Below are 27275 nucleotides of genomic sequence, written 5' to 3' on the forward strand. Positions count from 1 at the left end.
TGCCAAACAATTTCCCAGGTTGGCTGTACCATTTTACACTCTCCCCCGGCAATGTGTGATTGTTCCAGTTTCTCCACATCTCACTGGCATTATTTTGTTGTCATTATTTTTAATTTTTGTCATTCAGATAGATGTGTGGTTTTATCTAATTATGGTTTTAATTTGTATTTCTCTAATGGCTAATAACGTTAATTTAACATCTTTTCAAGTACTTGTGATCTTTATCTTTTCTTCTGTGAAATGTCTGTTCATGTCTATTGCTCATTTTCTATTTGGATATTTTTCTTTAGTTGTAAGACTTTTAAGAGTTCTTTACATATTCTAGAAAACAGTCCTTGGTTGTATAGGTTGTTTACAAATATTTTCTCCCTCTGTATAACTTCTATTTTCATGTTTTTTGTAGAGCAGAAGTTTTACATTTCGATGAGTTCCACTTTATCAATTTTTGCTTTTATGTATCATGTTTTTAGTGTCAAATTTAAGAACTTTGTCTAGTCCTAGGCCCTGAAGATTTTCTCCTGCTTCTTTTCTCTAAAAGTTGTATAGTTTTTTGCTTTACCTTCATCTTCATAGTTCTGAAATGTGTATATTTTGCCTTCTGGAATTAGAGTTCTTGGTTGCCATTTACTTTTTTTCTTTCAACATTTTCACGGTGTTCATTGTCTTCTGGCTTGCATACTTTCTGAAGAGACATCTGCTGACATTCCTGTATTTCTTCCTCAGTATGTAATGTGTCTTTTTTCCTTGGGCTACTTTGAAGAATTTCTGATTCCTCTATTGGTTTTCAGGGATTTGATTTTGATGTACCTTGTTGTGGTTTTCTTTTTCTTTATCCTTGACATTCATTGAGCTTCTTGGGTTTGTGTCTTTATAGTTTGCATCAAATTTGGATTTTTAAAATATATTTCTTTAGATATTTATTTCTATACCCTTATCTCTGGTCCCTGTTTCTGGGACTCTTACATGTTTGTTAGTTTAATATGGTCCCATAATCACTGACACACTGTTCAGTTCTATTCTTTTCAGCCTTTTTTTTTTTTTTTAGTGTACTTCAGTTAGGACAAATTCTATTTCTCTGTCTTCAGGATTGGTAGTATTTTCTTCTTCAGTATCTAATAAGCTGTTAATCCAACCTAGTGACATTTTCACTTAGTTTGTTGTATATTTGATCTCTAGAAGCTCTATTTGGTTCTTGTTTATATGTTAACATTTCTCTCACAATGTTTATATTTTTCTTTGAATACCCGAATATAGTTGTTATAGTTGTTTTGTTTTAAAGTTCTTATTTGCTAATTCCATCATTTGTGTCATACTGGTTCCATTTGTATTAACTGTTTTTTATCCTGGTTATTGGTCACATTTTCCTAATTCTTAGCACTTTTTGATTAGATGCTGGGCCTTATGAATACTTTATTGTGTCTACACTTTGTTGTCTTCCTTTTTGTGGTTTGTTCTGGCTTGCGGTTATTTGCAATTTAATTTGATCCTTTCATGGCCTGTCTTTATGCTTGTTAGGACAGGGCTAGAGTAACTTCTACTAAAGGGATAGTTTAGCCCTATTACCCACACAGGACCTTTCTAGAATCTCGTTTAAATGCACCAAGTGATCAACAAGGGTTTGGTACACTTGCTTCTCAGAGCTTGAATGCTTTCTAGCCCTGTATGAGCTCTGTGGACTGTTCAGCTGATAGGTTTTCAGTTACTTGTTGACTGGAGTGCATTTTAGAATTCAGCTAAGAGTCAAAGGATCCCTTGAAGTTTTTTTTTCAGTAGTGCCCTCTCCTCCAGAACTGTACCCACAACTTCCAGCTGCCTCAGGTTCCCTGAACTCTGATATGTTTCTTCATAACTCAGTGAGACTTCCATTCTTTGTTTGGGATCCCATTTTTGTACCACAGTGCACAATTTGCCTCCAGGCATAAATCTGTGGACATTGTGTGGCTCACCTCACTTGTTTCTTCTCTCTCAGGGAACATAGTACTAGTTGCCTCTTGTCAGTATTTGAAAATAATTGTTTCATATATTTCATCTGGTTTTCTTGTTGCTTATAGCAATTAGGTAAATCTGGTCCTTATTATTTCATCATGGCTGGAAGTATAAGTCTTGTTCCTTTAATAAAATTTTTTTTTTATTTTGGAGCAGTTTTTATTTACAGAAAAGCTGTAAAGATAAAAAGTACAGAGTTCCAGTATGCCCAGGATTCTCCTGTTGTTAACATCTTACAATTTCATTGAACATTTGTCAAGACTAAGAAGCTGACATTGCCATATTACTATTAAGTAAATATCTATATTTAATTTTATTAAAAAACTGCCAAACCATTTTCCAAAGTGGCTGTACAGTCATGCATTCCCAGCAGCAGTGAATGAGAGTTCCTGCATTATTTGAGTAGAAGAATAACATGATGAAAACCAGTTACGTCAAAACACCAACATTTTAACTACCTTGAAATTACAAAAATTAAGTAGAGAGAAGTGACTTAAAATTGCTAATAAGCCTTTGATTACAAATGACTTGTGATAACAATAATAATTATAACAGTGGCATTCATGGAACTCTGTTCTAAGGGCTTTACATTTATTAATTCATTTAATCCTCACAGCATCCCTATGTTGTTGGTGCTGTTATCCTCTACTTCTGTAGATTAAGAAAGTAAAAAGGTCAGTAATTTTCCCCAGTCACATAGATATTAAGGTACATGCAGTCTGGCTCCAGAACCTACTCTGATCCACTTTACCAGTGATGATTCTTCATCAGCTGCACATCAGAACAACTTGAGTTGAGATGGCCTTGGACATCTAGACCACTGGTGATTCTAATGTGTAGTCAGGATTGAGAACATTCTAAACTACCATTTACTGCTTTTCATTATAATGTAGATAAATTTAATATGCTAAAATAAACTTTTTGATTTTAATGATAATGGTACTTTAGTTCATATTTTGACTTGGACGTTTTAAGGTCCTTTTTTGTAGGTAGAATTGGAGTTGAGGCAAAAATTGTGTGGATTACTGAAAAATCAGTTATCTATTTTGGTGTCTAGGCACTCTGCCTTTTGTGTAATACATGCAAATGTGTGTGTACACTTACATATATATAGTCTTTCGGCATAAAGAATTTTTAGAGTAATCTGTTAAAGTAGTTAGATATTTCTTCCTAAAAGTAATGTTTAAAGAATATTGATTTTAAGATATGGAAACATTCTAAAAAAAGTAAAATATGGAATCATTCTGTATACACAAAGCAAGGAATAAAATGAATCATAGAATGGTGTAATTGTTTAAATTGTGTTAGGCCCAGCAAGTTAATACCTACACAAAATTGATTTAATCCAGCATATAAAAATCTTCTTAAATTTATTAATTTTGTATCTTTCTTATTCTGTGTCATTGAAATTTTAACATTTGATATTAGGCTAAAATATATAGAAGCAAAATTTTAAATTCTATTTAAAATATATTATATGAAGAGTGATTATGAGGTATAATAAATAAGACAACAGGTTTGAAAATAGTTTATCAAAATCTAGTTCTCTGGTCTCAAAATCAATGATCTAAATTTATTTTTAAAATTATTATTATGTGATTTTCATTGGTCACTGTTGTTTTGCTCTGAATAGTTGGCTGCCGACCATTGCATGAAGTCTCCACCAGAGAGTGCTAAAGATACTTCAGTGGGGAATGTTATTTACTTAGACTTGCCTGGACTTGTCAGCGGGTAGACTTTTTTTTTTCTAAGAAAAGAATTTGATTTCTTATTTACAAAATTCCTCTTGCTGTGAAATATATTCTGTATCTTGACAGTTGAATATTTCTACAGATATCATAAATGATGAGTATTTAATCGCTTCATTTTTGGTTCTCCATACTGGCTTGAAATATCTTTGATTATTTTGTGAAGTTATCCTTTAAAAACTAAAAGTTGCATTTTCCTTTACACAATAGGTGTTGACTTTTCTTTACACAATAGATGTTTTTTTGAAAACCTGAATAGTTTAAAATGAACTAGAGAAACTAGTAATTTGTTTTATGAGGTTGAAAAAAATACTTTATTGTGTATGTTTTAATTTTAAAATAGCAACTAAATTAGCAAATAGTTTTAATATTTGCAATTCTAGCATACAATATTATTCTCAAAGTATTATTAATTATCCATGATGACCATATATTTTGTGTTACACATTTAGAGTAGGGTATGAAAGAAAATCTGGTCCCTTTATATTTGATAAATCTCTAAGTGAGCATTTTACAGAGTGATTATCTAGCAGAAGTACTGAATGATAACAGCTGTTTTTTCCCTTCTTTTCCTCTAGGTATCTTCACTCAAATAACATAGTTGTGGTTCCGGAAGGTAAGTGCACTTCAAGTTTTTAGTTAGTAGGTGCTATAGTTTAAATAGTAGAACAGATAGTATAGTGTTATTGTAGTTTATAATAGTAGAACAGATTGTCTCTTTAAACCAATTTTTGTTGGAAAATTAGGGAATTTTAATTATAGAGCATCTTTATTAGTTTCAAAGCTTTTTTCCCTCTAATTAGTAATCCAGTTAACTGTTACGATTAAATTAAATTTAAGAAGTCTAAAATGGTTATAATGGTTAGGTAAAAATTTATTATCAGATAAACTGTCATTGGGTAAATAATAAAATGATAACTTTTAAGTTTAATAAATCCAGTTAAGCATTTTGGTTAGATAAAAAAGACTTTATATATCATTTCATGAATTATTTATTCAAGTAATTTTTACATTGTTTTAACATTTTTATTCGTGCTCTTTTTAAACTTACTTTATATCAAGGTAGAAGTGTTATCACTTCATAAAATTTAGTTTGATACTATACTGTAATAAAATTTTTTAAAAATTTTAGTTTGATATATGTTTTTACTATTATGTCAACCCTGGAGACAGGGATATTAAGCATTAAAATATTTAAACTTGGAGTACTTGCATTAAAGTTTGGTGTTAAAACACTTGGGTCAAATTAATCATGCTTTTACCCTTCTTTTCTCTTCGAAGCCATTGGGTCCCTTGTAAAACTACAGTGTTTGGATCTTAGTGACAATGCCTTAGAAATTGTTTGCCCAGAAATTGGTCGTCTGAGAGCTTTACGTCATCTTCGATTAGCTAATAACCAACTGCAATTCCTACCTCCAGGTAATCATAGTCTGTAGCACACGAGCTTCTTGTATATTACAAGTCTATTTTTATTAATATTTCTTACTTTGTGTTTAGGCAGTGGGCTTTAGATATATTTGTAAGTATTTGATTGTCTACTTGTTTGAAGATGACACTAAGGAATGTGGATGAAATATGACTCAGAGTCTTTTTCTTGATGCAAGTATGAGAAGGTGGCATTTATGTTTTTCAGCTACAATTATTACAGTTGTGCATTGGTATCAATGCTCCTTCAAATCACTGTCCTCGTGAAATATTTGTACCAAAAGCTACTTCAGTTCTGAATTTCACATAGGAGAATTTATATGAACGTTGCATTTTAGTGTCCAAAAAGCAGATACATACAGTGTTTTCTCTCATTCTCTAGTGAGGTAAATGATGTACATTAACTTGGATTTAATGTGAAATCATACTAGAATTTAGTAGCAGAATTTAAGTTTGAGTCCTAGAATTGTCAGTTCTGCCTTCTGATCATCCTATTAGATTATGATGTACCTATTGATAGTACCAATACCAAAATCCTGCATTCTCTTGAGCTACCATTAAACCCTTTGACTTTCTTACAAGGGGTATTCAGAGACCTTCCTTTGTGAACCCACACATTTGCAGATTCCTCTGTCCTGTGTCATTTCGCATATGTTTTTAAAAAGTGAAGTATGATTTAAAAAAAAAACTTGTGCTTCAGGTATTACATAAGAGTTACTCTACATTCAAAAATGAGCAAAAAAAATACAGATGTCACTCACATTGGCTGGGATTATTTCCTCCTAGTAACTCAGGAATACCAGCTAGTCTTTTAGTGTATCCGAATGAAATGTGTGACTCAACCAAAATTACAAATTACTACCTGTCATAGAACTTCAAGGACATGTGAAACTGTTAAAAACTATTCATGTTAAATCCATGAATGAATTTATAATTTAAAAAATACTTTCTCCAAAGTTTTTCAAGTACAGAAATTTCTAAATGAAACATAGTAGCTGATTAATTTTTAGACTTTATGTGCTGACTTTCATATGTAGGTTCAATATTGTATACAAAAATGATAATTAGTATAGCAGTTGACTCTGCTTAAAAAATATTTTTTAACCTCATATAATGAGAGTCTTCCTTTTTCCAACTCTACTTAATACAAAAATTTTCAGTATGGTGTGGGAATATGATCTTTAAATTTTATTGTATGTAATCAGACTCAGTGGTGGTTCATCATTCTAGCTTTCATCAAGTTTATGTATTCACATACTCAGGAAATTAGATTCTCTTTCAGAGATTGGCTAGAAAATATATCAGCAAAGATAATACTTTAGATTTTCAGGATATTTTCATATATGAGACTTACACAAGATACATTATAGAGTCAAAACGCATGGATATAATACTGAATATTTTAGATTTTTGTAGTATTTTCATATATGAAGTTTATACAAGATATGTTGTAGAATCAAAATGCATAGGTATAGTACTGTATTCATAAGCCCCTTTTTCTGTACATTTAAAGAACGTCTGAGTAACACAACTCTCTGTTAAAACATTGTTCTTTGTTTTCTATTTTTCTGTCTTTTCCTGTAATGTAAGAACATTTTGTGGTAAAATGTGGCCATTTGCTTCCATTATATACTCTCAGAGGTTAAGGATATGCTACTAATGTCATTGACTGCTTCCTAGTAACCAGTGGAGGGTATAGGTTTCCTGACTACTTTAATATGATTTTAAATTTATATCTCACCTGTTTCATAATAGATTTGAGGCATTTACTTCTGATTTTATTTCCCTAGCTTATTTCTGTTGTTTGTGTTTGGTTTTGCTTGTTTTGAGTAAAATTGCATACAGTAATAGCTGTATATTTTGAGTAGAAACTTTTGATTAAACTGTGTATAGACTTTTTTTTCTAGGCCCTCATAAGTAGCAATGCACTAGATCTTACTAATTTTTTGCATCACTTTATGTATCTCTTTATGAGGTAATTTCAAGTGTTATGATTTGAATGGGAGAGGGGCTAGGTATACATCCCCCAAGTGTTTGACCGTCTTTGGGGACATACTATGGAAAAGTTATTTTAAGTACAGTAAAAAATGTGAGGGACTGCCATATAGTGTCCATTTGATGACAGTAGACTCCAGTTGATGTCTGATTGCTAGCCTCTTCTACCAGGTCCATGTTATTAGTAAAGACTTCTTACCTGTTATGTTCCTGTGAAAGACTTAATATTTCATTATGTGTATTTTTTTGTGGTTGAAAAACCATTGAATGTAATTTCACATTCAGTATTTAAAATTTGAAAGTTTAAGAGCAGTATTTGAAAAATTTTAAGCATTTAAAATATCTAAATGGATAATAGAGAGTTTTAAAATTAGGATCTAAGAATGGATTACAGGGGCTTCATGAATGCCCTCAAATTGTATGGACAGTTTGGTGTTTGTGAGTGTGTACATATTGCTGTGAAGAAGGTCCAATGTTTTTATCAGTTTCTCAAACAGATCCATGACTCATATAGTTGATTCCCTTGGGTTGTTTGCCAATACCCATTCTTTGGGAATGTCCCTTTCCCCCATTCTGTTGGATTGCAGAGTACTGCCATTTTTCTGCCTTGTGACATTGCTTTCTCTCCACAGTTGATTGGTCCTCGTGTAGGTACCTGACCCAAGCAGGACTATTTCTCTCCCTGGGCATTTTGAAAGAGATGGTGTGGGAGAAGGAAAGAGAACAAGAGAGAACAGCGGAGGCTGAGAAAGAAAATCAGGCTCTCTTTCTCTCTGGGCTTCTATACAATACTGTGTAATCTTGTGAGGTCTGGTAGTAGCCATGTGGACTGGGAAACAAGGAGAGAAAGATGAAGTAGATAACTAGAAAGAAGATGGAGGCAGAGACTTCCTAAGTTTTCTTTAATTTCCCAATCACTGATTCTGTTCTTAAGGTCCATAGACTTTGTGCTTAAGCTAACTCTAGTTGGCTTCTGTGAATTGTCAACAAAAGAGCTCCATGTAACATAGCTGCCCCAAAGGCTTAAAACAGCCTGTCTGGGGTATAGGATTAATTGTATATTGAACTCTCCTATTTACTTAACTGTTATGCTTTGAAATTGCAAAAGCTCTTATTAATAGTAGGAAGTCCAGGGTTAGCAACAGCATGATCAGTAGTATGTCTGTGAAGTGGTTCATTCTGTCATCTGTTTTTTCCTTTTTGTAGTATGCTTTGTACCCTTTCTATTTTATATATGTGTGTGTGTGTGTGTGTGTGTGTGTGTGTATTTATTTTTTTTTAACCTGAACTCAAGTAATTTTGGAGGAGGTACAGAGAACATTGGCATGGGGTGATGATGGGTATAGAAATGTGAAGACAGGCTATAAAGAGTATGTTGTTAAGTCAGTATAGGGAAAGTGTACTGCCCTCTCTGGCCCCGTAGCAGGGCCTGAGAAACTGACATAAGACAGATTAACAGGAGAAAAGTATACAGATTTTATTTAGTAATTTTTACATGTACACAGGAGCCTTCATAAGAAAAATGAAGACCCAAAGAAGTGTAGTTAGAACCAAACACATATATACTAGGTTGGACAATGAGTAGTAAATTGTGAAAATGTGACAAGACAAAGGAGTTTGAGCAAGGGCAGTTATTTGTAGAAAAGTGACTAGGAAGATAAGGTTTGGTTTAACAAGGTTTGTTTGTCGTTTGGCCTCACCTCCCTGTCTCTGGTCATAAGAATGTCGTCCTTCCTCCTGGTATGGGGGTTACACCTTTTGCATGGGAATTTTATCTCCTGCTTTCAAGAAGAAGAAGGAAGCTTAGAGTGCCCTTCTTGCATTTGCTGTTTTTCAGTGCCTTTAACTTAAAATAATCAGTACACCAGGATGGCATATTTTGGGGTGGCATACTCTGAACTCCTACACCAGCCACCACAGTGGGCAACTAGAGCTTAATTCTGTGTGAAACATATCCCTCAGAATCATCACACTAAAGTGCTGAAAGAGCTACAGTACTTCAACATCAACTTCCAAAAATTATGGTTGAGAGCTGATTGGGTGGGAGGGCGGGTGTTAATTCTCTGTTACTTCTGGCATGCTGCACATGTACACACATGGACAGAGCAGCAGTCTTCTGCAGTTTCAGAAAAGTCCTCAGCCACAGTGATATGGATACTGGTAGTGGAGCAATGGCCAGAAAACACTGAAATGGTCCACCTAGGTGATATGTGTGGAGCTCTGACAAGCTCTCACAGACATCATGAACCATGGATGAAGAGAGGTGCTTGGTACATCTGCTTTCAAAATCTTCCAGACTTGGTCCATGGACCCCAACCTGAAAGATAAGACTAACTTAATAGTTTGGGTTTAATTTGGTTCCAAATTACCTCCCCCCCAAAAAAAAATCTTGTGGCTAATGTTATTGAAATCATAGTCTGTGGTGTAAGAAATTTGGAACCTGAAGCACTATTTTTCTGAGCAGATCCAGTCCCTCCTCCCTTTTTTTCAATAACTTTGTATATTATTTGGCAATGAGTGTTGTGGGTTTATTTTTTAAATACCATATGGAAAAGGTTAAATGAATATTTTGGCTTTTTTTTACTGCGATATTTAAAAATTTATTTTTAATTTTTGTTTATTTTTCACAAGTAAAAATTGTACATATTTAAAGTATACAGTGTGATGTTTTGACATATGTATATATTGTGAAATGCTTACTAAAATTGAACTAATTAACATATTTATCACCCCCCAAAGTTACCTTTTGTGTGAGTGTGTGGTGAGAACACTTACTACTCTTTTAGCAAACTTCAAATACACAATACACTATTATTCAGTTGCCTTTTAAAAAAACTTTTTATTGTGGTAAAATTTAAGCACAGTCAAAAGTAGACAGAATAGAATAGTAAGCCCCCATATACCCAATACCTAACTTTAACAATTATCATGGCTTTCTCCTCTCTTGTATTATTTTTCTTTTAACTTTTGTTCTTCATATTTTTGTCCTCTCTTAAGGTTTTTTTTTTTAATTGGGGTAAAATTTACATACAGTGAAATGCTCAAGTGTACAATTCTGAGTTTTGATAAATGTACATACCCATGTAACCAACATCTTATTTGAGATACAGAACATTTCCATTAACCCAGAATGTTCTCTTACGCCACTTCCAGTCAATCTGTTTGCTATAGGCAAACCCTATTCTGATTTCTCTTACCATAGATTAATTTTGCCTGTTGTTGAAAATAATATAAATGGGAACATATAGTATGTTTTCTGTTTGACTTCTTTCCCTCAAAATAATAGTTTCGAGATGCATCCATGCTGTTGCATGTGTCGGTAGTTCATCCTGTTTTATTGCAGAGTAGAATTCCATTGTATAAACATATAATTTATAACTTACTTTCCTCTTAATGGACATGTCAGTTTTTTCTAGCTTTGGGCTATTATCAATAAAACTAATATAAACATTCTTGTATAAGACTTTTTATGGGTATATGTTTTTATTTCTCTTGGGTAAATACCTATTAGTAGAAATGTGATTCATAGTATAGGTGTATGCTTAACTTTATAAGAAATTGCCCAGCAGTTTTTAAAATAGTTATACCATTTTACACTTCTCACAGAAATATATGAGAGTTCTAGTTACTCTGCATGTTTGCTAGTATTTGGTGTTGTCTGTTTTTGGCTTTGTTTATTTTAGCTGTAGTAATGGATGTGAAGTTACATTACATTGTTTTAATTTTTATTTAATTGAATGCGTCTTTCCCTCTTGACTAATGGTATTGAGCACCTTCTAATGTATTCGTGGACTATTCCAAATCTTCTTTTGAATTGTAGGCAGTATCTCCCTGCTTTACAGACCAGTGGCCAGATTTAGGTTGCTGAAGAATTCTCTTTGCTCTCTAGTTCTGCCCCTTGCTTTCTGTGCCTTGAGAGCTCTTTTAGCCCTGCTGCCCCATCGTTGGCCTGTGTATGGCTGCCCTGTACTCTGAAGGTGGGTCTTGGCTCTGCAAAGTTTCTCTTGGCTTTCCTGTTATCTTCCATTCCTCAAGTCTTCCTTAGCTCAAAGCCTAGAGGACTTTGGGGAGATGATCTCAGCTCTCTTCTCTTGCCCCCATTTTTGGTGAAAACTAGTGGAAAAGAGTTTGTGTGAAGGGGGGCCAGGTAGTTCATACAGCCTCTCTCTGTGTCTGGGGCTGCTCTGGATTCTATGCTGGTATGCCAGTCCACACATAGCCCTTCAAAGTTAGACTGGTTTCTTTTTAGCGCTTGTCTGTGGCAGATTCCTTGTCCTCCCATTACAGTCAAGGGTGATAGCAACTGGAAATCTCTTCTGTGTTAAAATGGGCTTATCACTTTTTGGAGTTGATTTTGGTTTCTGGGTGTCCTCAGTCTCTGAAAAATTTTTAAAACTATAATTATGTAGCTTATCCAACTTCTTTTCATGGTTAGGGTGTGAGTGACAACTCTTTTGACTTTTTATTTTCTTATTGGCATTAAGTTCTCCTCCCTCACAGGCTACCACAATTTGGTTTTTGTTCCTCTCTACCTTTCTTTCTCTACCTACTTTCTGTCTTCTTTTGGATTACTTGAGTATGTTTTAGTGTTCCATTTTATTTCCTCTACTGGTTTTTCTTTACAGTTTACAATATGCACCCTTAACTTATTACAGCTTACTTAGGATACTGTACCACTTAATATAAATTTTAAGAACCTTCCAGGGACTTCCCTGGTCATCCAATGGTTAAGAATCCACTTTCCAGTGCCGGGGATGCGGGTTTGATCCCTGGTCGGGGAGCTAAGATCCCACATGCTGTAGGGCTACTGAGCCTGCGTGCCATAACTAGAGAGCCCACATGCTGCAACTGCAGAGCCCACGCACTCTGGAGCCCACGTGCCACAACTACAGAGCCCACGTGCTCTGGAGCCATCATGCCACAACTAGAAGTCTTCATGCTGCAATGAGGAACCCATGTGCCGCAACTAAGACCTGAAGCAGCCAAAAATAAATGAATAAATAAATAAATATTTAAAAAAAGAACCTTCCAATAGTATACTTCCATTTACCCTCCTTCCTTTGTGTTATTGTATCATGTATTTTATATCTGTATATGTTATGAACCCTACAATGTTTATTTTGCAACGGTCAGTTATCTTTAAAGGAAATCACAATAATTTTTTTTTTTTTTTTGCGGTACACGGGCCTCTCACTGCTGTGGCCTCTCCCGTTGTGGAGCACAGGCTCCAGACATGCAGGCTCAGTGGCCATGGCTCACAGACCTAGCCACTCCACGGCATGTGGGATCATCCCGGACCAGGGCACGAACCCGTGTCCCCTGCATGGGCAGGCGGACTCTCAACCACTGCACCACCAGGGAAGCCCACGATAATTTTTTAAAAAGATATTCTTTGTATTTACCCATATATTTACCACTTCCTGTACTCTTCATTCTTTCTTGTAGATCTCTTTTTTATTTGGTATCATTTCTTTTCAGCCTAAAGTATTGATACTTTCTTTAATATTTCTTGTAGTGCAGTTCTACTGTCATAGTTCTACTGAACTATGTCACTTTCTCTTAATGCAAAAATGTCTATTTCACCTTTGACTTTGAAGCATGTTTTCTCAGGATATAGGAGTCTGGGTTCACAGTTTTTTTTAGCACTTTTAAAGACAGCTTTCCATTGTCTTCTGATCCCATTGTTTCTGATGAGAAGTCAGTTGTAATTTGTATCATTGTTACCCCATATATGTCTTCTTCTATGGCTATGTTAAAATGTTTCTCGGGCTTCCATGATGTAGGATTTTTTATATTTATCCTGCAAGGGCTTTTCTTGATTCTCAAATTGCGAAGTTTCCTGTTACCTGTTATTATTTCTTTATATATTTTTCTGCCCCACATTTTTTTTTCTTTCAAGAACTCTAGTTACACACATTAGATCATTTGATAATGTTTCACAAGTCACTGAGGCTTTGTTTTTTTTTAATCTTTTTTTTCCTCTCATCTAGAGGTTGGATGATATCTGTGTATCTGTCTTCTACTCTAGTAACTTCTTTTGTGATCTCGCATATGTTATTTATTAAGCCCCTCTTCACCGTCTCACAGCTTTTTCCTCTTTGGTACCTTGTCTTGCATTTTCCAGCTGCTTCAGCCTCCCAAACTGTGATCTCTGTCTCTTTAGCACTGTGAGACTGCAAGGTTCTACTTGGGCTCCACTTCCCTGTGTTGTGAGCAAGAAAGCCTTGTCCAGCTTGGGACACAAGGGGTGTTTACCTTATTTCAATGATCAGAGTCCTTTGTTTCCTGTTTGTTGCTTGAAAGCAGTTGCCTCATATATTTTTGACTAGTTTGATTGCTATATTTTGGTGGGAGGCAAGTCTGGTGTCAGTGTCCCTGTCATATCTGGAAGTGGAAGTCCTATTAGATGTTCTTTGATTTCTCATCTGATTGCTTACCTGCATTCTTATATATATATAACTTGTATGCCATTTAAACATTTATATGTTGCCTTCTCCTACTTCCAGTATCAAAACTATAACATTATTTGTTACAGAATAAATTTAAACTCATTTTCTTCCAAAGACTTTTTCTAACTTAAGTAAAATTACATTATCTATTATGAAGAGTACTTACAAATAAAGGGTTACTGGAGAAAGATTTCCATCAGTGCAGAGCAACTTGCCAAATACTTTGTGATTCACCATTGGCCACAAAGGCCAATGGATATTAGAAGAATCAGAAAATCCAGCTGCCCCTTGATAGTAAAGAGAATCCTGATGCTGTGATTCACTATAAACTCTGTGAATTCCCATGAGAGAAGATTATGGTGACAGACAAACAACAAAATGTAACTAGGAGTCAGAAAAGATGTTGCTTACATCTGCGATATAAATCAGCCTTTTTTTTAAAAAATGGTTTTATCTTTGAAAAATTGTTCTGCATACCAAAAAGGGAAGGATTTTTTAGCCCAAATTGAAAACATTAAAGCAGTCTAGGGGCTTCCCTGGTGGCACAGTGGTTAAGAATCTGCCTGTCAATGCAGGGGGCATAGGTTCAAGCCAGGTCTGGGAAGATCCCACATGCCGCGGAGCAACTAAGCCCATACGCCACAACAAATGAGCCTGTGCTCTAGAGCCCACGTGCCACAACTACTGAGTCCACGTGCTGTAACTATTGAAGCCTGCTTGCCTACAGCCCGTGCTCCACAACAAGAGAAGCCACCACAATGAGAAGCCCTTGCACTGCAACGAAGAGTAGCCCCCGCTCAATGCAACTAAAGAAGGCCCATGTGCAGCAGCGAAGACCAAATGCAGCCAAAAATAAATAAATAAATATATATATAAAAAAAGAAAAGCAGTCTATGTTGTAGTTAAATGGATAAAAGCATGCAAAAACGGATATACATACTACATATAACTAGCATGAATCGTTCTAAAACTCAGGCTTCAAGTATGGTCAAGTTTATCATTTTTTCTTTTTTTTTTTTTCTTTTTGCGGTATGTGGGCCTCTCACTGTTGTGGCCTCTCCCGTTGCGGAGCACAGGCTCCGGATGCGCAGGCCCAGCAGCCATGGCTCACGGGCCCAGCCACTCCGCGGCATATGGGATCCTCCCAGACCGGGGCACGAACCCGTATCCCCTGCATCGGCAGGCGGACTCTTAACCACTGCGCCACCAGGGAGGCCCCATTTTTTCTTAAAATTTATTTTTCTTCCAGTTGAGCCTCTGTTGCTTTATTAAAATGAAATTTAGTATCTCTTCTTAGCTCTGTCCTGTTGCCACCAAATTATTCTGAAATCTTCCTTTTTTTTTAGCGGTAGGCGGGCCTCTCACTGTTGTGGCCTCTCCCGTTGCGGAGCACAGGCTCCGGACGCGCAGGCTCAGCGGCCATGGCTCACGGGCCCAGCCGCTCCGCGGCATGTGGGATCTTCCCGGACTGGAGCACGAACCTGTGTCCCCTGCATCGGCAGGCGGACTCTCAACCACTGCGCCACCAGGGAAGCCCATATTCTGAAATCTTTATGCTCACTGGTCTGATGTGGAGGTTGGGGTCAGCCTTCTTCCTTCAGAGGACAGGCTTCCTAGGAAGCCCAATCACTCTAGAGCTTCCCCTGTTGCTTGCTGCCCACCTGCTGAAAATTCATTGGCATAGTCTGACAGATAGTCGTGCAGGCTGCTGTGACTCTTCAGAGGTGCTGACCCCGCTCCTGTAGGTACAGGCCTAGTCAGAGGTGCTCCACATTTGCATTCTGTGGGTTTCAGTTTCTAGGAATGATGGGTGGCCCTGGGAACACTGGGTCAGCCCTGGTTTCACTGTGCCTGTGTTCTGTTTCTTCTTTAGTGATCAACTGAAAGGGAGAAGAGAGCAGCTTTCTTTTGAATCCTCAAAGCACAAAGGATCTTACTGTGCCACTGCTGCCAAATAATCAAGGTTGTTTACCCCTGTATTACCCTCCTTGGGTGGATACCATAGTAATTCAGGGTGATTTACCCTGCTAGTGAGACAGCTTTTCACTGATTCCACATCAGTACTGGCAAAATAGCTAGCTAGCACTTTTCTCACTAAAAAATGTGAATAATTAATCTCTGGCAGAGTCCCATCTGGTGTTACCAGGCTATATGCGTAGTCATCAATATATGTAAATAGATTTTCTCTATTTTACAGGGTTATCTACATGACCTGGGGCACTTACTGTTTCACCTACTCAACAGAAAAGTATTTGTTGGTTCAAAATATCATGCTATGTACTAGAGGAACTGGGGACAGTGAAGGGGTACAAAATCCAGAGCCAGGTTTCAAAGGAGCTTATAATATTTTATTTATTTATTTATTATTATTATTTTTTGCGGTACGTGGGCCCCTCACCGCTGCAGCCTCTCCCGTTATGGAGCACAGGCTCCGGACGCGCAGGCTCAGTGGCCATGGCTCACAGGCCCAGCCACTCTGCCGCATGTGGGATCCTCCCGGACCGGGGCACGAACCCGTGTCCCCTGCATCGGCAGGCGGACTCTCAACCACTGCGCCACCAGGGAAGCCCAAGGAGCTTATAATATTTTATTGTCAAATAGTTTAAACTGTGAACTTCCAAAGAAGAGACTAGGTGGAGAAGAGAGAGAAAGAAGTATTGAGTGTGTTAGTAGTTGGTCATTACCTTGGTAGTGTGCCAAGTGGTTCAGATATCCACTTTGGCAACTAATGGATAGAGGGATAAAAATCTAGCAATCTGCCTACCCTCAGTTTGCTAGGTGATCACTGAATAAATGAATAAATTGTCTACCAGAGTCCTAAACTCATATTCATAACCTGTTCTTTCAGTGTCTCTTATAGACTTCCATCTACTTTATTAGTCTCTTTGTAGCACATGTAGTACTTTATTCATAAAGTTAACTTTATACTATATAGTTAAACATATATTAGTAACTTTATAATATTATATAGATTTTTAATTCAGACTTTTACATAAAATTATTTTGGTGTACTAGATTAGATAAAACAGATTTATCAGAAAAAAATTCTGTCAATACTATTACATATTGTAAAATCTGTTTACAAATAGAGTTAAAACTTTTAAATTGTATTTAAAAACTTTTACAAGTTTTGAAAATTGGGCAAAAGTCTTAGGATCAAAATGACCATTAAAATTCTTCTAAAAGAAAAAAAATTGTTTTCTGGACTATGCATCCTTCTCAGTGCAAATAGATACAGAAAATACTCCTTTTTAGGAAAGGTGTGAAGGGAAGTGGTGGAAAACTTCCCAAATGTCAGAAACACAAAAGTTCATTCTGATGATACTTTTAAAAAAAAGCAAAAGGAGAATAGTTGGTCCCTCAGACCTGGAAAGCCTCTCCCATCATACAATTGGCTAAGGCATGTTGAATTCCTTTCTGTGGCCCATTCCTTTGTGAAAAGATTTCAAAGCAGCTAATATCATCACAGCAGTGATCTAATTTGAAATCATTTAAGGGGAATACTGCCAAATTCACTTCACACGCAGTGCTGCTTCTCTTCCCTTTCTGTACACAATTTTCTACTCCATGGTCTATTACAAGCTTGGTGCTGTATGGGAACCTTGAAGACAGTACTGAGGTCAGTGAAGAGAGTTTAAAGAGAAGTCAGGCATGATGTGAGGGACTGAGCTGATGTTTACGTGGTGTGCAAGAGCAATGACTTGGATATTTTCCATTATTTTGTCTTTGAAATGTATCTGCCTCATAGTCTATCATACACACTGCTTCCAGGATCATCCTTCTAAAATACAGATTTGGTAAACTACTTCCCCAATTAAAATCCTTCAAGGAGGGCCTCCCTGGTGGCGCAGTGGTTGAGGGTCTGCCTGCCGATGCAGGGGACACGGGTTCGTGCCCCGATCCCGGAGGATCCCACGTGCCGCGGAGCGGCTGGGCCCGCGAGCCATGGCCGCGGAGCCTGTGTGTCCGGAGCCTGTGCTCCGCAACGGGAGGGGCCACAGCAGTGAGAGGCCCGCGTACAGCAATAAAAAAAAAAAAAAAAAAAAAATCCTTCAAGGATTATTTCAATCCTTCATTGAAATAATTTGCTAAAAGTGTGTGGTTGCCGGAATAGAAGCCCATGTTGGGTAATAATCATTTGTTTATTTTGAAGACCAAGAATTAGGAATATTAAAAGAAAAAACAACCCTGATAATTGTAGAAGTGTTCTTTTTTTGATTTTTTTTATGTGGACCATTATTAAAGTCTTTATTGAGTTTGTTACAATATTGCTTCTGTTTTGGTGTTTTGGCCGCGAGGCATGTGGGATTTTAGCTCTCCGACCAGGGATCGAACCCACACCCCCTGTATTAGAAGGTGAAGTCTTAACCACTGGACTGCCAGGGAGAGGCCCTGTAGAAGTATTCTTAATCTTTTGGAATAAACTTTCTTCAGAACTTATGTATTTTCTTAGGCACAACCTATTAATGGGAATTCAGAGATTTTATTTTTTTATTCAGATCAACTTGCAGTATTTTGGAGGTGGCAAGGAGTAATTTCTATCATACCTTTTGATATGGCAAAACTTGGGTTTGTAGTTCATTTTTACACAGTTCATTCATAGCTTTCAAGTATTCAGCATGTTTTTCTTATATTAATAGTGATTTGATACATTGCATTTATTAAGCAATCTTTGGGAAAGGCAAGTATTAAATAGATACATAAACAAAGGTTATATTTTCATGGTTGTTGTATGGTTTTAATTGATTTTTCTACCTTGATTTCAGTATACTGTTGTTTAGTGACATAATCAGAAAATTACAGTTTCATGTTAATACAATTGTGGAGAAAAATTAACTGGCAGAATATAGGTGATGTGCCGAAATATGTATTTCTTAAAAAATAATGTCTTCAACGTGTAAAATATTTTGTTTTGTTTCTTCATGTGTTATTTGAACATGCTTATTGGTTACTTCATCTGTTTTATCTTGTTAAAAGTTTTAATTTAAATCAGATTGTCTGTTCTGCAAGTAATTTTAAAGTTAATGATTGTTTTAGTGCAGAAAAAGCATTATGATCTGCTAAGGATTGATGTAATGAGAAGTAATTAAACAAAATTTAGTTTGTTACCAAATTCACCCTGCCCCCACCCCCACACAATTGGCATCACAGTTCTTTGGGTTTTTTTCAATTTCTTTATAAAAAATCAACATATTAAGCAGATATGTTGATGTTTTTGAGCAATTTGTTGTAGTTTCCACTGGGTATTTATAAGGTGGTGAGAGAACTTGAAATAAAAACTGTGGCTATGGAAGTGACAAAGCGTTCAAAAAATGAATGTCCTTATATGCTTATAACAAATGCCATTAGTTGGTTGTATGTCTCTTCTACTTCTTAGCTGGATCTGCTGACTTCCCTGCTCCTGACTTACTCTGAAAGAGAATCAGAGTCTGGCAGGTCTGTTTTGATGACTTTTTTCTTTTTAATTTAAAAAGTTTGGTATTCATCACTTTAGTATGAATTTATAGTACCAATATTAGTGTCTTATTATTTATTTTTTTAGGAATAACAGCAGGTTTTGTAGGAGTCATATTATTTACACATACATTTAGGTCCTAACACAGAAGTTTGTTGGAAGAAATAGCTGAAATGTACATAGATGTTTAGAGTAATCTCAGAATTTCTCTTTCCTTCTTCCATTTTTACCTCTTTTTAAAATATAAATGTACATTTTTATGAAGGAAAGTACAAGTTTCTTACAAGTAAAATAAGGTTAAAATTTTAATTATTAAATCTTCAGTCGAGTAACCAAAGAAATATTCTTATAAATACATTAAAAAATGCTTTTTTTTAACGTTTTATTTTATATTGGAGTATAGCTGATTGACAGTGTTGCGGTAGTTTCAGGTACACAGCAAAGGGACTCAGCCATACAGATACATGTATCCACTCTCCCCCAGACTCCCCTCCCATCCAGGCTGCCGCATAACATTGAGCAGAGTTCCCTGTGCTATACAGTAGGTCCTGTTGGTTATCCATTTTAAATATAGCAGTGTGTACATGTCGACCCCAAACTCCCTAACTATCCCTTCCCCCCATCCTTCCTCCCCTCCGGGTAACAATAAGTTTGTTTTCTAAGTTTGTGAGTCTGTTTCTGTTTTGTAAATAAGTTCATTTGTATCATTTCTTTTTAGATTCTGTATATAAGTGATATCATAGAATATTTCTCTTTCTCTGACTTATTTCACTCAGTGTGACACTCTAGGTACATCCATGTTGCTGCAAATGGCATTATTTCATTCTTTTTAATGGCTAATATTCCATTGTATATATGTACCACATCTTCTTCGTACATTCCTCTGTCGATGGACATTTAGGTTGCTTTCATGTCTTGGCTATTGTAAAGAGTGCTGCAGTGAACACTGGGGTGCATGCTTCCTTTCGGATCATGTTTTTCTCCAGACATATGCCAAGAAATAGGATTGCAGTGTCATATGGTAGCTCTATTTTTAGTTTTTTAAGGAACCTTCATTCTGTTCTCCATAGTGACTGTACCAATTTACATTCCCACCAACAGTTTAGGAGGGTTCCCTTCTCTCCATACCCTCTCCAGCATTTATTATTTGTGGATTTTTTTTGTGATAGCCATTTTGACTGGTGTGAGGTGATATCTCATTGTAGTTTTGATTTGCATTTCTCTAATAATTAGCGATGTTGAACATCTTTCCATATGCCTCTTGGCCATCTGTATGTCTTCTTTGGAGAATTGTCTATTTAGGTCTTCTGCCCATTTTTTGATTGGGTTGTTTGTTTTTATGATATTAAGCCTTATGAGCTGTTTGTAAACTTTGGAGACTAATCCCTTCTTGGTCACATCATTTGCAAATATTTTCTCCCAATCTGTGGGTTGTCTTTTCATTTTGTTTATGGTTTCCTTTGCTGTGCAGAAGCTTTTAAGTTTAATTAGGTCCCATTTGTTTATTTTTGTTTTTATTTCCATTATTCTGGGAGATGGATCGAAAAAGATATTGCCTGGATTTTTTTTTTTTTTTGGCTGCATTAGGTCTTTGTTGCTGCACACGGGCTTTCTCTAGTTGTGGCGAGTGGGGGCTACTCTTTGTTGTGGTGCGTGGACTTCTCATTGAGATGGCTTCTCTTGTTGTGGAGCATGGGCTCCAGGTGCACGGGCTTCAGTAGTTGTGGCGTGTGGGCTCAGTAGTTGTGGTAAGTGGGCTCTAGAGCACAGACTCAGTAGTTGTGGTGCACAGGCTTAGTTGCTCCACGGCATGTGGGATATTCCTGGACCAGGACTCAAACCTGTGTCCGCTGCATTGGCAGGTGGATTCTTAACCACTGTGCCACCAGGGAAGCCCGTTGCTGTGATTTATGTCAGAGAGTGTTCTACCTATGTTTTCCTTTACAAGTTGTATAGTGTCGTCTCACATTTAAATCTTTAAAAAAATTTTTTTTTTATTTAAAAGCATTTTTTATTATAATTTTATTTATTTATTTAATTTAATTAATTCATTTGGCTGCATGGGGTCTTCATTGTTGTGTGTGGGCTTTCTCTAGTTGTGGTGAGCAGGGGCTACTCTACGTTGCAGTGTGTGGGCTTCTAATTGTGGTGGCTTCTCTTGTTGCGGAGCACAGGCTCTAGGCACATGGGCTTCAGTAGTTGTGGCACATGGGCTCTAGAGTGCAGGCTCAGTAGTTGTGGCACATGGGCTTAGTTGCTCTGCGGCACGTGGGATTTTCCCAGACCAGGGCTTGAACCCATGTCCCCTGCGTTGGCAGGAGGATTCTTAACCACTGCGCCACCAGGGCAGTCCACATTTAAGTCTTTAATCCACTTTGAGAGCTTATTTTTGTGTATGGTGTTAAAGAATGATCTAATTTCATTTGTTTTACATGTAGCTGTCCAGTTTTCCCAGCACCATTTGTTGAAGAGACTGTCTTTACACCACTGTGTAGTCTTGCTTCCTTTGTTGTAGATTAATTGACCAGAGGTGTGTGGGTTTATTTCTGGGCTTTCTATCCTGTTCCATTGATCTATATTTCTGTTTTTGTGCCAGTACCATACTGTTTTGATGACTATAGCTTTATAGTATAGTCTGACGTCAGGGAGCCTGATTCCTCCAGCTCCATTTTTTCTTTCTCAAGACTTCTTTGGCTGTTTGGGTTTTTTTGTATATCCATACAAATTTTAAGATTTTTTGTTCTACTTCTGTGAAAGATGCCATTGGTAATTTGATAGGGACTGTGTTGAATCTGTAGATTGCCTTGGGTAGTATAGTCATTTTGACAGTATTGATTCTTTTAATCCACAAAATGGTATAGCTTTCCATCTGTCTGTGTCTTCCTTGATTTCTTTCATCAGTGTCTTACAGTTTTCAGAGTACAGGTCTTTTGTCTCCTTAGGTAGGCTATTCCTAGGTATTTTATTCATTTTGATGTGATGGTAAATGGGATTATTTCTTGAATTTCTCTTTCTGATCTTTCGTTGTTAGTGTATAGAAATACAACAGATTTCTGTGTATTAATTTTGTAAACTGCAACTTTACCAAATTCATTGATGAGCTCTAGTTTTCTGGTAGCGTCTTTGGGATCTTCTATATATAGTATCATGTCATCTGCAAACAGTGACAGTTTAGCATCTTCTTTTCCAGTTTGGATTCTTTTTATTTCTTATTCTTCTATGATTGCCATGGCTAGGACTCCCAAAACTATGTTGAATAAAAGTTGTGAGAGTGGACATCCTTGTCTTGTTCCTGATCTTAGAGGAAATGCTTCCAGCTTTTCCCCAATGAGTATGACGTTAGCTGTAGTTTTGGCCTTTATTAGGTTGAGGTGTGTTCCCTCTATGCCCACTTTCTGGAGAGTGTTTATCATAAATGGATGCTGAATTTTGTCAAAAGCTTTTTCTTCATCTATTGAGATGATCATATGGTTTTATTCTTCAGTTTGTTGATGTCGTATATCACACTGATTGATTTGCGGATATTGAAAAATCCTGCATCCCTGGGATAAATCCCACTTGATCATGGTGTATGATCGTTTTAATGTATTGCTGGATTTGGTTTGCTAGTATTTTGTTGCAGATTTTTGCGTCTATGTTTGTCAGTGATATTGGCCTGTAATTTTTTTTTTTGTAATATCTTTCTCTGGTTTTGGTATCAGGGTGATGGTGGTCTCATAGAATGAGTTTAGGAGTTTTCCTTCCTCTGCACCTTTTTGGAAGAGTTTCAAAAGGATAGGTGTTGGCTCTTCTCTAGATGTTTGATAGAATTCACCTATGAAGCCATCAGGTCCTGGAATTTTGTTTACTGGGAGTTTTTTAATCACAGTGTCAGTTTCAGTGCTTGTGATTGATCTGTTCATATTTTCTATTTCTTCCTGGTTCAGTTTTGGGAGATTGTACCTTTCTAGGAATTTGTCCATTTCTTCCAGGTTGTCCAGTTTATTGGCATACAGTTGCTTGTATTAGTCTCTTATGATTCTTTGTATTTCTGTGGTGTCAGTTGTAACTTCTCCTTTTTCATTTCTAATTTTGATTTGAGCCCTCACCCTTTTTTTCTTGATGAGTCTGGCTAAAGGTTTATGAATTTCGTTTATCTTTTCAAAGAACCAGCTTTTAGTTTCATTGACCTTTGCTGTTGTTTTCTTTGTCTTTATTTCATTTATTTCTGCTCTGGTCTTTATGATTTCTTTCCTTCTATTAACTTTAGGTTTTGTTTGTTCTTCTTTCTTCAGTTATTTTAGGTGTAAGGTTAGGTTGTTTATTTGAGGTTTCTCTTGTTTCCTGAGGTAAGATTGTATTGCTGTAAACCTCCCTCTTAGAACTGCTTTTGCTACATTGCATAGGTTTTGGATCATTGTGCTTTCATTTTCATTTGTCTCTAGGTATTTTTTGATTTCTTCTTTGATTTCTTCAGTGATCCATTGGTTGTTTAGTACTATACTGTTTAGCATCCACGTGTTCGTGGGTTTTTTAAAATAAATTTATTTATTTTTGGCTGTGTTGGGTCTTCATTGCTGCATGCAGCCTTTTCTCTAGCTGCAGCAAGAGGGTGCTACTCTTTGTTGCGGTGCGTGGGCTTCTCATTGCGGTGGCTTCTGTTGTTGTGGAGCACAGGCTCTAGGTGCACGGGCTTCAGTAGTTGTGGCATGTGGGCTCAGTTTGTGGTTCACGGGCTCTAGAGCACAGGCTCAGTAGTTGTGATGCATGGGCTTAGTTGCTCCGCGGCATGTCAGATCTTCCCAGACCAGGTCTCGAACCTGTGTCCCCTGCATTGGCAGGCAGATTCTTAACCACTGTGCCACCAGGGAAGCCCATTTGTGTTTTTAATAGTTTTTTTCTTGTAGTTTATTTCTAATCTCATAGCATTGTGATCAGAAAAGATGTTTGATATGATTTCAGTTTTCTTAAATTTACTGAAGCTCTCCTTGTGGCACAGCATGTAGTCAGTCCTAGAAAATGTTCCGTGAGCACTTGAGAAGAATGTGTATTCTGCTGATTTTGGATGGAATGCTCTAAATATAAATTAAGTCCATCTGTTCTAGTGTGTTATTGTAGGGCTGTGTTTCCTTATTCATTTTCTGTCTAGATGATCTTCTGCTGATGAAAGTGGGGTGTTAAAGTCCCCCGCTATTACTGTGTTACTGTCGATTTCTCCCTTTATGGTTGTTAGTATTTGCCTTATATATTGAGATGCTCCTATGTTGGTTGCGTATATATCTACAATTGTTATATCTTTTTCTTGAATTGATCCCTTGATCATTATGTAGTGTCCTTCTTTGTCTCTTATTAGTCTTTATTTTAAAGTCTATTTTGTTTGATATGAGTACTGCTATTCCAGCTTTCTTTCGATTTCCATTTGTGTGGGATACCTTCTTCCATGCCCTCACTTTCAGTCTGTATGTTTTCAGTCTGTATATGTTCCTCTTGTAGACAGCATATACATGGGTATTGTTTTTGTATCCACTAAGCCAGTCTGTGTCTTTTGGGTGGTGCATTTAATCCATTTACATTGAAGGTAATTATCGATATGTGTATTCTTTTTGCCATTTTCTTAATTGTTTTGGATTTGTTTTTATAGGTCTTTTTTCTCCCTTCCTATTTTGTTCTCTTCTCTTGTTTGATGACCCTCTTTAGTGTTGTGTTTGGGTTGCTTTTTCTTTTGCATGTGTGTATCTATTGTAGTTTTTGGGTTTGCTGTTCGCATGCAGTTTTTTTTTTTTTTTTTTTTTGCGGTACGCGAGCCTCTCACTGTTGTGGCCTCTCCCGTTGCAGAGCACAGGCTCTGGACGCGCAGGCTCAGCAGCCATGGCTCACAGGCCTAGCTGCTCTGCAGCATGTGGGATCCTCCCGGACCAGGGCACGAACCTGTATCCCCTGCGTCGGCAGGCAGATTCTCAACCACTGCGCCACCAAGGAAGCCCCCCATGCAGTTTTGATATAACAGTCTTTGTATGTACAAGGTTTTGTTTGTTTGTTTTTTTGTTAAGTTGCCAGTCTCTTCCCCGCCTAGAGGAGTTCCTTTAGCATTTGTTGCCAGGCTCGTCTGGTGGTCCTGAATTCTCTTAGCTTTTGCTTGTCTGTAAAGCTTTTGATTTCTCTGTCAAATCTGAATGAAAGCCTTGCTGGGTAGAGTATTCTTAGTTGTAGCTTCTTCCCTTTCATCACTTTAAATATATCATGCCACTCCCTTTTGGCTTGCAGAGTTTCTGCTGAGAAATCTGGTGATAACCTTATGGGACTTCCCTTGTATGTTATTTGTCATTTTTCCCTTGTTGCTTTTAATATTTTTTCTTTGTCTTTAATTTTTGTCAATTTGATTACTATGTGTCTCTGTTTTTCTCCTTGGGTTTATCCTGCCTGAGACTCTCTGCACTTCCTGGGCTTGGTTGACTGTTTCTTTTCCCATGTTAGGGAAGTTTTCAGCTATTATCTCTTCAAATATTTTCTCGGATCCTTTCTCTCTCTCTTCTCCTTTTGGGACCCCTGTAATGCGAATTTTGGTGTGTTCATTGTTGTCCCAGAGGTCTCTTAGGCTGTCTTCATTTGTTTTCATTCTTTATTCTGTTCTGTGACAGTGATTTCCACCATTCTGTCTTACAGGTCAGTTATCCATTCTTCTGCCTCAGTTATTCTGCTATTGATTTCTTCTAGTATATTTTTCATTTCATTTATTGTATTGTTCATCTCTACTTGTTTGTTCTTTATTTCTTGTAGGTCTTTGTTTAACATTTCTTGCATCTTCTCAATCTTTGCCTCCATTCTTTTTCCAAGATCTTCGATCATCCTCACTATCATTATTATCAATTCTTTTTTTGGAAGGTTGCCTATCTCCAGTTCGTTTAGTTGTTTTTCTGGGGTTTTATCTTATGCCTTCATCTGTGACATAATCCTCTTCCTTTTCATTTTGTCTAACTTTCTGTGATTGTGGTTTTCATTCTGCAGGCTGCAGGATTGTAGTTCTTCTTGCTTCTGCTGTCTGCCCTGTGGTGGATGAGGCTATCTAAGAGGCTTGTGTAAGCTTCCTGATGGGAGGTACCGGTGGTGGGTAGAACTGCATCATGCTCTGGTAGGCAGAGCCTTTCTCAGTAAAACTTTAATCTGCTTGTCTGCTGATGGGTATGGCTGTGTTCCCTCATTCGTAGTTGTTTGGCCTGAGGGAGCCCAGCACTGGAGCCTACAAACTGTAGGTGGGGCTAATCACGGCCTCTGGGAGGGCTTACACCAATGGGTACTTCCCAGTTCTGCTGCTGCCAGTGCCCTTGTCCCTGCAGTGAGGCACAGCTGCCCCCGCCTCTGCAAGAAAGCCTCCAACACTATCAGGTAGGTTTGGTTCAGTCTCCTATGGGTCACTGCTCTTTTCCCCTGGGTCCTGTTGCGCACAAGACTTAGTGTGTGCCCTCTAAGAGTGGAGTCTCTATTAACCCCAGTCCTGTGGAAGTCCTGCAGTCAAATCCCACTGGCCTTCAAAGTCAGATTTCCTGGGGATGCCTAGTCCCATTGCTGGACCCCCCAGGCTGGGAAGCCTGATGTGGGGCTCAGAACCTTCACTCCAATGGAAGAATTTCTGAGGTGTAATTGTTCTCCAGTTTGTGGTTTGCCCACCTGGCGGGTATGGGATTTGATTTTATCGTGATTGAGCCCCTTCTGCCATCTCACTGTGGCTTCTCCTTTGTCTTTGGATGTGGAGTATCATTTTTGGTGGGTTCCAGCATCTTCCTGTCAATGGTTGTTCCACAGTTAGTTGTGAATTCAGTGCTCTCACAAGAGGAGGTAAGTGCACATCCTTCTACTCTGCCCTCTTTGATGCTTTGAAAAATATGTTTAACTTAAACAAGAGTAAATATACATTGGAAATTATTTTTTAAATTATACACAGTTATGCATGTTGTTGTATATATCTCAAACCCAAATTATGATTTTTGCGGTGCAATTCTTCTATTACCTGAGATCATCAGGAGGCTGAATAATACACATTTGAAAATGTGAGACAGTTTTTCTGTATCAGTGCATAACCAGTGAAGGAAGAAGCACTCATACTGTCTTGTGTATATGGAGTGTTGTCTACCAGTCTTTATACCCACAAGTGGGGTCTTCAGGGATAAATTTCCATGACTTTTTCACTTAGAGTGAAATGATCCAATAGCATAATTGAATATGTATTCTACACATAACAAA

At 37.2% G+C, this 27275-nt stretch overlaps 1 protein-coding gene across 1 annotated transcript in view; it reads left to right on the top strand.

Annotated features, from left to right (window-relative positions):
* LRRC28 (leucine rich repeat containing 28) overlaps positions 1-27275 on the top strand; it is a 206049-nt gene that overhangs the window by 28382 nt on the left and 150392 nt on the right. Inside the window, exons 4-5 of the mRNA XM_060095096.1 lie at positions 4313-4350; positions 5016-5153. Coding sequence (XP_059951079.1) covers positions 4313-4350; positions 5016-5153 — 176 coding nt within the window. The remainder of the gene's footprint in view (positions 1-4312; positions 4351-5015; positions 5154-27275) is intronic.

This window comes from Mesoplodon densirostris, chromosome 4 (assembly GCF_025265405.1).
Source record: "Mesoplodon densirostris isolate mMesDen1 chromosome 4, mMesDen1 primary haplotype, whole genome shotgun sequence".
In the NCBI taxonomy this organism is placed as follows: domain Eukaryota; kingdom Metazoa; phylum Chordata; class Mammalia; order Artiodactyla; family Ziphiidae; genus Mesoplodon; species Mesoplodon densirostris.